Below are 11,982 nucleotides of genomic sequence, written 5' to 3' on the forward strand. Positions count from 1 at the left end.
AAGTATTATGGAGTTCCTGCACCTTAACAGTACCAGCACCCAAAATGAGTACTGACACCTATTTCAGTCCAAGTCAAGCACTGTTGCTAGTTTATCAAAATTGTGAGGAAACATAACCAGTGGTTTAAAGTACTTAAGAAAAAAATACTTGGGTATGTGTACATTACATTACTATTTATATTTGACTACTTTTACTCCACAACATTCCTAAAGATATGTACTACTCCCATACATCAACCCCGACACCCAAAAGAACTCATTACATTTTGAATGCTGAGGCAGGATAGAATTATGGTCCAATTCACACACCTATCTATATAACGCATTGTCAGCCCTACTGCCTCTGATCTGGCGGACTCATTAAGCACAAATACTGCTTTTGTAAATTATGTCTGAGTGTTGGAGTGTGCCGCAGTCTGTCTGTAAATAAATAAAAAACAAGAAAATCGTGCCGTCTGGTTTGCTTAATATAAGGAATTTTATGTATAGCATTGACTTTTACTTTGTACTTTTACTCAAGTATGAACATTTAGTACTTTTTCAACCACTGAACATGACACATTTCACAATCACATTGAATTCAATGAGGCTACATGTTTGAACACAGATGTAAAAATATACTGATGGTCAGTTCAGAAAGACTGTTGTTGATCATAATTATTTGAGGAAACAGATGATCAAACAATGGTGAACACGCACAAAGACACAGGCAGGCACACTCATCTGATGGGTCACCATAAACATACACTCCGTGCTTCCATTATTTTGTCCCTTCACTGTAGGTCTGGAAATGCACAAACTGAGGACCGTTGGTATTAGTCCGTCTATCAGTTTGAATGAGCACTCTAGTCAAAGTGGTATTTCACAGGACACACACAATTTACTACATTCCCCTATGCGTTTGTGGATCCAAAAGTTATTTCATGAGCTTTTGTAAACAGTTATGAACTGCCCTCCACTGTAAACAAACACTACTACTCTAGGGAAGTACCTCAAAATGTGAACACTTTAGGATTGGAAAGCCAAACTCTTCCTATCTGAGTAAGGGTGGCCCAAGAACACAGAGTAAAAAAAATAACCCACTTACACCACTGACATGTTTACATAGAAAAGCTATACTGTCAAATTCATCTCTGTTGAATCAATACATTGTGCTGATGTAGAGCATTACTGAAAAGCTGGAAAATAAATTACTAATGCTAAAATAATATGGATGAGCTGTAGAGTAGTTGTCCCCTCTGTTGCATTGTCTTCTGGGTACATAGTCAGGAGGTAAAGTGTTCAAAAAGGCAGTCGTTCTCTTCCTAACGTCCTCAAGCTTCATCATGCTATCGCTTTTGCTTCAGGCAGGAATGCTTCCCAGAACATTACGAGCTAGATCCAAGTGGGAGAAAAGTGAAAAGAGAGCACATCAATATCTGGAGTATAAAGGCCAACATTTCAAGCAAACAATTACATGAAAACACACATTTGAAGAGAGATTTTCTTTTAAAGTAAAAAATAAGAGTACAGATTACCCGCTGTTGAGACTGTAGAAGAGACTCCAGATATTTCACTATCTGGCTTTTGAAGTCCTTGGACTTCTCTTTCTGTTAGATGGAGGGGAAGAAAAAAAACTGTCATGTAGATTTTCTCATGCAAAACTATCCTGAATACGGTAGCACGATGTTGCTCGAATGAAGAAAAAAAAAAACTAGCCTTACCTCAAACCTGAGGAATTCCTTGCGAACGGTTACAGAGATCCTGTCAAAATCCCTCTCGTACTGAGTGACTTTACCCTCCCACTGTGAAAGACATGAGGGGAATAAGGAAAGTTTAAGGTGGAAATAGAAGTCAAAGCAATACCACCTCCCTTTAAGCATGCATTACCACAGTGCTGGCTCCTGTACCTCAGTAATCTCCTCTTTGGCCTGTTGTAGTTTGTCAGGCTTGTTGGCCCACAGAAGCTTTGCCTCAACCTCCCTCTTCTTCTGCAGGGTGCTCTGAGCCTCCTGCCAGCGCTGCCACGTTTTCATGCGCTGCTCAAAACAGCCCTGAGGACAACATAACGAGAATGCCCAAATTAGGCGCACAGCACGAGTTCAGGCCAAAATCTGCACCACATCAATTTCACATCGAGGGCACACAGATTCTAGCTAGTAGCTACCCAATTTAGCACCAAAGCTAGCAAGGTTTGCACTAATCTTCCATTGACATTTTGGATTTACTCATCCAGTCAATGTAGTCGTAGTGTTCTATTTAAAATTCAGGCCATAGAATGAAGTTTCCGTACCCTGACGGCCCCTAGTAGGCGGATGTAGAATGAAGTTTCCGTACCCTGACGGCTCCAAGTAGGCGGATGTAGTCGGCCAGCAGCTCGGCCAAGATGAAGAAGTCGCTGGCCGCCTGCTCCTGGTGTAGCGTCTCCATCTTGTCCTCCACCTCGGCCAGTTGGGAGAGGGCCCGGGACAGAGCTGTGTTGTCCTCCGAGTTGCCCAGCATGGCCATGCTCTTGGCGAACACTGCTGTGTTCCCGCAGAGCTCTGACGAAACAACAGATATACCAGGGTCACAAATAAAAAAAGAACATCTGCTTTAAAGCTCCAATCTTATCAAAAGGGTTTTAAAGCAGACATCACTCTTTTTTCTGTGAATCTCACCCTTTCTGTGGTTGACCAGGGAGTCCACCACCGCATGGAGTTTCCTCAGCTGCAGATCCTCGCTCTCCACCTCCTGCAGTTTGTTGTCAAACCACTGGAACACAAAGCAACGTGGGAGGTACAATCAGGCAACCAATCTACATCAATTCAACTAATTTGAATGACAAAGGGGACTTATCGACCCAAAGCTTTACAGAGGCACACACATCCCGTTTAGCAGACAGTAAAGAAAAAGCTTATATTTTTACAGAAAAAAAAAAAAATGCAAAAGCTCCAACATTAATTTAGATAACTGACTTTACTGCTATGATTTCATGTTTGGCATTTGAGTAAATCAACCAGAACAGTGATTGTCTTACAGCGTCCGAGTAGCTGATCTTGATGGTCATTTTACTGACAGCATCAGATGCTCTGTTGATCATCTTCAGGAAGCCAGCTCCACTCAGTGTGTGTGTACCCACCGCCCTAGGCAGCTGACACAGACACACACACGCACGCAGACACACGCACGCACGCAGACACAAGCACGCACGCAGACACAAGCACGCACGCAGACACACGCAGACACACGCACGCACGCAGACACACGCACGCACGCAGTGAACAAATTAATGCACGATTCCAGTAGTCTGTGACAGTATTGACAGCTAATGACTGAAGAGCACCTACCTCGTCTCTTTCCAGGAACTCTCTGACATCAGGGTCTTGTAACAGGGACGGGTGACACACTACTCTCTGCAGGTACCTAGAAAATCCCACAAATATCAACGGGCTAGACTACAGGGAGGAAACAATGCAATGCCTGCCATAGCAATGAAGATACAGCAATACATTCTTAACAAAAGCAAAGGAATATGACAAATATCAACAGGCTAATATAAAACACAATCTGAACATGATACTTCACCGTACTGTACATGCAAAGTCTGAGTACAATAATGGTAAAAGGTGCTGCTTCAGGTTCTACCTCTCCAGAGCCGCTCTCCTCCTCTCCACAAAGTCAGCCGAGGAAGAGTCCTCCTTTCCCACCTTCACTTTGGTCATCCCTAGGGAGTCAAGACATGGTGTTACTAGTGTCTTTCATGTGTCGTGATCAGTACCCTGCACCTGTGAAATCTACCGGGTTTGCATACTATGCCTGCAACCGGTGGTTTTGTTTTTGAAACTGGCTGGCAGACATGAACTGACAAATGTAGTTCCTTACCCACAACGCTCTTCTCTGGTGGTGGAGGGATGATACAGCCGTTCAGGGAGTGCTTCACCGACAGCTTCTCATACAGCCCAAGGAAATCACTGAACCTCCTCCACACCGAGAATGTCCTGTTCCTGAACATGGGTAATGTAGTCTAGGGGGTGGAATTAGTGAGGCTTAGTATCAGTTTGCTCAAGACAAAATCACATGTTCTGATTTCATAGAGGACACTGGCAGAAGTAGGCCTACTCAACACAAGCAGAGTAATTCCTTCAAATTGTTCATGGTCACAGTGCAAAGTATAGAAAAAATGGTTTGGGAGTACTACTATATACATGACCAAAACAAAAACTAGTTGTTTAAAAAGTCCTGAATTTGCTGCTGCAGAAGTTACATACCCGAGTGGACACCTTGTAGGCCATGTAAGCGTTCATGCCATCTCCTAAAAGGGAAGATCAAACTGTCAGGTTACAAAGGTTGAGACAAAGTTTAGTTTCAAATATGAAATCAGAGACAGGAAAAAGACAGACAAACTGTAAAATAAGAAAAAACAGGCATATCCTGGCTACAACCCTCCAGGACCAAAAGTGAACAAAATTTAAAAACTAAACTGAGGTAAAGAGGTTTCAAGGATCTGGTCCTGGTCCGTCTTGAGCTCGCGGTATCTTGTGTATCCATGCTGTTCTGACTCTTGTCGTAGCTAGCTAGCATGCCTGCCGTCTTCTGTGAGGCTTTGATATTCCGTCTTTTGTTGTCTTTGTTGTGTTCTTCCCATTCAACTTGACAAAAACAAAACTCTCAACTTGCCATGTGTAGCTAAAGCTATAGTTAGTTTCTTGCTACATTGATAGCCAATATTAGACTCGTAACCACCTAACCCTCAAAGTTGCTTGGACAAGCAAGAAAACACTCCCTCTCACAGCGACGCCATCTTGGCTTCCTACTTTAAAAACTCAACTCAATTGAGAGGAAGATGAGATAATTACATCACAGCTTCCATGGATTCAACCACAATACACACTTCAAATGCTTCTAAATGGTTGCTAAACATTAGTTCAAAGATAGTGAGAAAAAAATATTCCTTACCAATTTTCTCTGGATTGGTGACAGCAACATCCATGTCAAAGCTGTCCTCATCCTTTTCCTCTTCCAACTGAATTGGTGGAAATGAGCTGGTGAACAACAAGACTTCGGGAAATTGCACTTACATTTACTGTAATTATTCTCTCTCTTTTGCTAATGCTGCATAGAGGAACGATGATGAAAACGTTTGGGGTTTTGCTAGTCTCATAAGGTCAGCAGTGTTCCCTATCCCCTATATCTGTCTTTTGAGGGCTGATAATAATTATGGTATGGCATAATGGCCCTCCAAAGCAACAAGCAGCAGACAACATATTACATTCAACTCAACTGTGGTGGAATTTGTTGGGCATGTCCTGTTGTAGCCTACCTGCTCCATAGACCTGGGTTGTGTTGCTGATGTCCTGTTGTAGCCTACCTGCTCCATAGACCTGGGTTGTGTTGCTGATGTCCTGTTGTAGCCTACCTGCTCCATAGACCTGGGTTGTGTTGCTGATAGTGTAAGTGACGGGGTGAATTCAGCTCCAGAGGTCTTGGCTGTGGTGCTGGGGTTCTCCATGGACAGCTCCACCGAGACCTCTGAGGGGACGGGGGGGGGCAACATACAACATAAGCAAGGACGTCACAGGGAGATGAACCAATTCTGCTCTTCAGTCGAGTAGGGGTAATAATAAAAAGGTAAAAATGATAACATACCTGCAAATAGATCATTCTCATTGTCTGAATGGACACCGTTGGACTTAAAGGTTGTGATGGAACTGTTGACAGCGGTGCTGGTTTCTTCTTCACTGAAGAGGTCAGCTGGTTCTTCACCATTGGCTGTGTCAGGCTGAAAGGACTCTGCAACAGGGTTGCTCTGAAGGGTAATACAAAAATATCAATAAAGAGTACAGCAGTTAGAATTGAGGGTATTTAAACAGGTCACTTTTTGTGCCAGCGTTTAAACCTTTCACATACAAGGAGAAGCCCAAACCACAATATTTGTGTGGGGTGGACTTGGGTTATCAGTGAAAAGGGGCCAGGTCAGTTGATTGTGACAAAGGCAATTATTTAAAAAACGTAACTTCATATTCATCTCCGACATCAACAAATGAAAATGGTGCATTTGTGTTTTGAAGTAAAAGAGATAGAAGGAAGATAAGTGTTTTTTGACTCAAAAACATATAAACCCACCATGTTCACATGTTGATGATGGGGGTGGTGTTGGAGATGATGAATTTAGGGTTTGAAAATAGGGAATTGTCCCTTTAGTTATGTATTACATTGCTGTACTACAATGATGCAACAGAATACATGGGCCTACATAGCCACATGTCCATTACTATCAAACACATTTTTGTCCAAAATGAAGGTGAGGGTAACTGCTCAAGTGTGGACTGATGACCACTATGGGATTTGAAGACAATTTCTCATATGTTCCTTTATTTGGGTGGAAACAAGTGTGTCCAACTGAAGTTAGATATATAGATATTAGTAGAACTAGCTAACCAACGTGCAGTGAAGTTGTAAAAATAGAACCGATTTAACAAGCTAGTTAGTTACGTTATCAGCTGCCCCGGTCCTGGACAAGAGTGAGGTCAACCATTGCCCAGATGGGCTAAAATCATAACAGAATTAGCCTCCTTGGCTAGCTACACCTGTGTGAAGCTAGCCACACTAAGGATTAGCAACAATAGCATCAGCTGTTCCGGACGACTGTGTGATCACACTCTCCGTAGCCGACGTGAATAAGACCTTTAAACAGGTCAACATACACAAGGCTGCGGGGGCCAGACGGATTACCAGGACGTGTGCTCCGGCCATGTGCTGACCAACTGGCAGGTGTCTTCACTGACATTTTCAACATGTCCCTGATTGAGTCTGTAATAACAACTGTTTCAAGCAGACCACCATAGTCCCTGTGCCCAAGAACACAAAGGCAACCTGCCTAAATGACTACAGACCCGTAGCACTCACGTCCGTAGCCATGAAGTGCTTTGAAAGGTTGGTAATGGCTCACATCAACACCATTATCCCAGAAACCCTAGACCCACTCCAATTTGCATACCACCCAAACAGATCCACAGATGATGCAATCTCTATTGCACTCCACACTGCCCTTTCCCACCTTGACAAAATGAACACTTATGTAAGAATGCTATTCATTGACTACAGCTCAGCTGATCCTCAACACTGGAGCTCCCCAAGGGTGCGTGCTCAGTCCCCTCCTGTACTCCCTGTTCACCCACGACTGCATGGCCAGGCACGACTCCAAAACCATCATTAAGTTTGCAGACGACATAACAGTGGTAGGCCTGATCACCGACAACGATGAGACAGCCTATAGGGAGGAGGTCAGAGACCTGGCCGGGAGGTGCCAGAATAACAACCTATCCCTCAACGTAACCAAGACTAAGGAGATGATTGTGGACTACAGGAAAAGGAGGACCAAGCACGCCCCCATTCCCATTCTCGACGGGGCTGTAGTGGAGCAGATTGAGAGCTTCAAGTTCCTTGGTGTCCACATCAACAACAAACTAGAATGGTCCAAACACACCAAGACAGTCGTGAAGAGGGCACGACAAAGCCTATTCCCCCTCAGGAAACTAAAAAGATTTGGCATGGGTCCCCAGATCCTCAAAAGGTTCTACAGGTGCAACATCGAGAGTATCCTGACTGGTTGCATCCCTGCCTGGTACAGCAATTGCTCGGCCTCTGACCGCAAGGCACTACAGCGGGTAGTGCGTACGGCCCAGTACATCACTGGGGCTAAGCTGCCTGCCATTCAGGACCTCTACACCAGGCGGTGTCAGAGGAAGGCCCCAAAAATTGCCAAAGACCCCAGCCGCCCCAGTCATAGACTGTTCTCCCTACTACCGCAAGGCAAGCGGTACCGGAGTGCCAAGTCTAGGACAAAAAGGCTTCTCAACAGTTTTTACCCCCAAGCCATAAGACTCCTGAACAGGTAATCAAATGGCTACCCAGACTATTTGCATTGTGTGCCCCCCCCAACCCCTCTTTTTTTACGCTGCTGCTCTGTTTATCATATGCATAGTCACTTTAACTATACATTCATGTACATACTACCTCAATTGGGCCGACCAACCAGTGCTCCCGCACATTGGCTAACCGGGCTATCTGCATTGTGTCCCGCCACCCACCAACCCCTTTTATGCTACTGCTACTCTCTGTTCATCATATATGCATAGTCACTTTAACCATATCTACATGTACATACTACCTCAATCAGCCTGACTAACCGGTGTCTGTATGTAGCCTCGCTACTTTTATAGCCTGTCTTTTTACTGTTGTTTTATTTATTTTACTTACCTATTATTCACCTAATACCTTTTTTGCACTATTGGTTAGAGCCTGTAAGTAAGCATTTCACTGTAAGGTCTAGACCTGTTGTATTCAGAGCACGTGACAAATAAACTTTGATTTGATAATTTGCCACCTTGGCTAGCTACACCTGTGTGAAGCTAGCCACACTAAGGATTAGCAACAATAGTGGAATAAAATAAAAGTGCTCCATTAAAAGATTCAAATGAATACAAATAGTGGAATACTGCCATATTTGGACTAGTTAATGCTAAACAAGGTCGGATGTTATACAGATTCAAGACAATAACATTATAATAATAATTAATTTGACCCAAAGCAATACAAATCAGTTGAAATCGCACTGTGGATGTATTAGACTTTAGAATTGCATTTGTGGCATACTTATACGCACTGTACAGCCTAACCTAAGGATGTTGCACCCATGAAATGGGGTATCAGCCTACTCAGTGACACTCACAGAATACAACTGTGTAGCGTTTACACACATATTAGCGTTCTGTGAATGTCACGGAGTAGGATGATACTCCATTTCATGGGTGCAACATCCATAGGTTAGGCTGTACATAGCCTCTACGAATCCGAGCGTGTCAGACTCCTCTCTCATCTCTAACATGTAGGCTCACTTTTTGTGAACAATAAGACAAGTCAGAACGTTGAATAAACTTAATTTAAACATACTTTACCTGATTTTCTCCTTATATAGGCGGTAATCTGAGACAGACTATCCACACAGTAGTGTTATTAACCCGACATTCAGTACGCTGGTCTGTATATCGGTTTGTATTTCTGGATTTTATTTCCAATACTGACGCAATTCGCATGACTTGGACAATATATCAACAATCGCCGAGTTTAACCGAAGCATAGACCGGACGTTGTCGGAGCTGATTGGGACGGAACGTGCTTTGGTCGACAACGTTCGATTACATTCGGCTATTGTTTACATATTGTGCATAACATGAAATGCTAAGGAGATGGAAAATACAAGTGACAGAATTTACAGGTGCTGGAAAAAGTTGTGAAGATCAAATGTCCACAGTAAATAATTGTTTACTTGACTTTTTGCTGCGCCGGTAGGTTCTGCACGGACAACCGGTAAAGTAACCTCATATCATTTTATTCAACATTTTAGCTTGCATAGATTTGCATTTTTTTTTTACAGCGACTTGTTTCAGACGGATAATCCATGGAATAACCATGGTAACAGTGATGTTTAGGCAAGGCTGTAGAATGAAATATAAGTATAACCCCCAATGCAATTCTAGTCTCATACATCCACAGTGCGATGTCAACTGATTATTGTCTTTTGTTGAATGTATAAGAACATTCCTACATTGTTTAGCATTATCTAGCTAGTCCAAATTTAGCACGTTTCCACTATTTGTATCACTTTTATTTTGAAAGCGAACCGAAAATTCCACTATTACGGTTCATTATTTTTGTGACTAGCTTCACACAGGTAGATATCTAGGCTGAAGTGCAGCGCTAAATAAGTTAGTAATGGTTTGAGTGAGTGCAGCTTGCAGATTGCATTCAAAAAACAAAAGGCGTTAACGTCAGTAAGCTATCTAATGGATTGTACCAGAATGGAGACTTGAAGAGTTGTGCTTGACAGGTAGCTAGCTAATGTTAGCCTAGCTAGCTGGCTAAACTCCGTTCTGTAGTGTACAGGGCTACTAGCTTAGCTAGCAAGCTAACATTAGCATGCTATGGAATGGTGTACAGATCCGGCTTCAGTCAGGACAAGCTGTAGCTGGTATCATCTAATATGTCTAGTTCTTACATTGCCAACGAATATATCCTCCCCTTCGTCACTGTCTTCATCTGCCATTTCGGAAAGTGGGTCTTGGTTCTCTGCTCCACGGAGAGGAGGGGGATTCCGCGGTGAGCTAGCCGCCATGTCTGTGATGATACGTCTGTAAGCGGAAGTTGACAAGTGCAAAGTACTGTCTGGAGCGACACCTGCTGGTGATTAAACGGCAACGTGTTTAGGAACGTCACAGACCTGTATTCTTTATACTGTACTGTGTTACCAACTGTAAATGGTGCTGGAAATAGCAATATAATGAAGAACATTGTAGAAAATATCTAGCCTATATAATGTATTTCAACCTCCATTCTGTATTATATGTGATGTTTTTTAATTACCATGTGGCTCCAGGGGTTAGGTTAGGCATGGGTTAAAGTGGCTGGCTGGGCCATAGTCAGAGTTTTTAATAATGCACCTCTACCTTCTTGAATGAATCACTAATTTGGACAGATGAAAGCGAGGGTCCTTTACACCCTTCACCAATCCAGTCATGTATTATCAGCCACAACTTCTAGGAAGGACTCAAAGAAGCATGTATTTAAAAAAGTATTCTGACAGAGCCATAAGGAAATTGGGCTGTGAAAGAGATCCTCTACAGGTATTTGTTAGGAGAGAAACTCCCTCTGTCCCCTAGAGTCCTGACAAATTAACAGTTTGATAGCCATATAAAAACAAAGGGAACAATATCTCCAAAATTATCATTCAAAATCGTTTATTTTTATTTTTGATAGTCTAATTTACTGAACAATGATTCTTATTGATGACAGAAGTGTGTCCTTTGAAAACAGAAGTTCAAATGTAGGCCTACAGTCTAAGAGAAAACAGATTAAAAAGTCATGAATTCTTTTTTTTTACCAGACTGAGTGAGCTAACCAGACTCCCTTTGTAGAAGCATTGGCCAGGTTTTGTGTTTGTATGGTTTTTAATCAGAGGAAATCCATTCTCTTTCTTCCATGTGTATCTTCATATGCCCATCAGTGTACTGTTGTCTAAAGCATTTGACATATTTATGACAGCAATATATTTTCTCCTCTTTGTCGATCTTGATATTTTTATCAAGGTTCTTCTTGTTTTGGAAGAGTTTGCCACAGTCATGGCAACAAAGTAGTTTCTCTTCAGTGAATTGACTGATGGCATTTTAGTGGCTGATATTAACCATTTCCACACATAAAGCACAAAATGCTTTTTCTTCATATGCGCATTTAAGACTTGAATTTCTGGTGTAGCATGAACCACATTCATTGCAGCAAAACGGTTTCTCCCCTGTTTGAAATGTATTCTTGACCAAATGTCCACTCTGACTACAAGGTCAAGGCCGTACTGACCCATGGAGAATGGACACCAAATTAAAACGGATGCATTTTGGTCCGTGTGGAGTGTGTGACGTGAAACGCCTGCTCTTTTCTAATTCGCTAAACGGATGGTTACGTATCCGCCGGCCCGTCCAAAGTTCAACTCAGATATTTTTGTACGTGAAAAATGGATTGAAATTGTATGGTTATGGACGCGTCATCTCCTCTGACCGTCAACGTACGACTTCCATTGAGAAACCATTGACAATTACAGATACGGATAGAAATCAAAGGGCCAGTCTGGCCTCGCCCTCAATGATTTGCCACTTTATTCGCATTGATGTGATTTGTCACCTGTGTGAGTCTACATGTTTGACCTCGTGACTGAAGGATTTGCCACATCGTTTACACCGATATATTTTTTACCTGTGTGAATTCTATGATGAATTTTCAAATGACTTGCTTTAGAAAAGCTTTTGCTGCACTCTGGACATCTGTATGATTTCTTCCCTGTGTGAGTCCTCATGACCGACCAGGTTTGTCTTGCCGATGAAGGATTTGTCACGTTCTGCGCATTTATATGTGGCCAACACTATTAATAGATGTAATAATTGATAGGTAAAATACAGTATTGTTATGCTAGCC

General features: G+C 42.5%; 1 protein-coding gene across 5 annotated transcripts; it reads right to left on the bottom strand.

Annotated features, from left to right (window-relative positions):
• Positions 1-454: 454 nt before the first annotated feature.
• Positions 455-10,158, bottom strand: LOC120041350 (sorting nexin-1-like). 5 transcript variants are annotated; one of them, XM_038986294.1, is made up of 16 exons: positions 10,019-10,158; positions 5,608-5,767; positions 5,409-5,490; positions 5,282-5,360; positions 4,918-4,984; positions 4,230-4,273; positions 3,844-3,985; positions 3,607-3,685; positions 3,309-3,384; positions 2,999-3,112; positions 2,640-2,733; positions 2,317-2,522; positions 1,890-2,033; positions 1,704-1,784; positions 1,518-1,589; positions 455-1,374 (listed from the first exon to the last, which is right to left on the bottom strand). In XM_038986294.1, the coding sequence occupies exons 1-16, from the start codon at positions 10,133-10,135 to the stop codon at positions 1,324-1,326; spliced, it is 1,608 nt and encodes a 535-aa protein (XP_038842222.1). In that variant the 5' UTR covers positions 10,136-10,158; the 3' UTR covers positions 455-1,323. The 5 variants fall into 5 exon arrangements, with proteins under 5 accessions (XP_038842222.1, XP_038842221.1, XP_038842223.1 ...); XM_038986293.1 differs by having other exon boundaries at positions 5,282-5,342; positions 5,391-5,490; XM_038986295.1 differs by lacking the exon at positions 5,282-5,360 and having other exon boundaries at positions 5,378-5,490.
• Between the last annotated feature and the right edge of the window lie 1,824 nt (positions 10,159-11,982).

This window comes from Salvelinus namaycush, unplaced genomic scaffold (genome assembly GCF_016432855.1).
Source record: "Salvelinus namaycush isolate Seneca unplaced genomic scaffold, SaNama_1.0 Scaffold449, whole genome shotgun sequence".
NCBI lineage: Eukaryota > Metazoa > Chordata > Actinopteri > Salmoniformes > Salmonidae > Salvelinus > Salvelinus namaycush.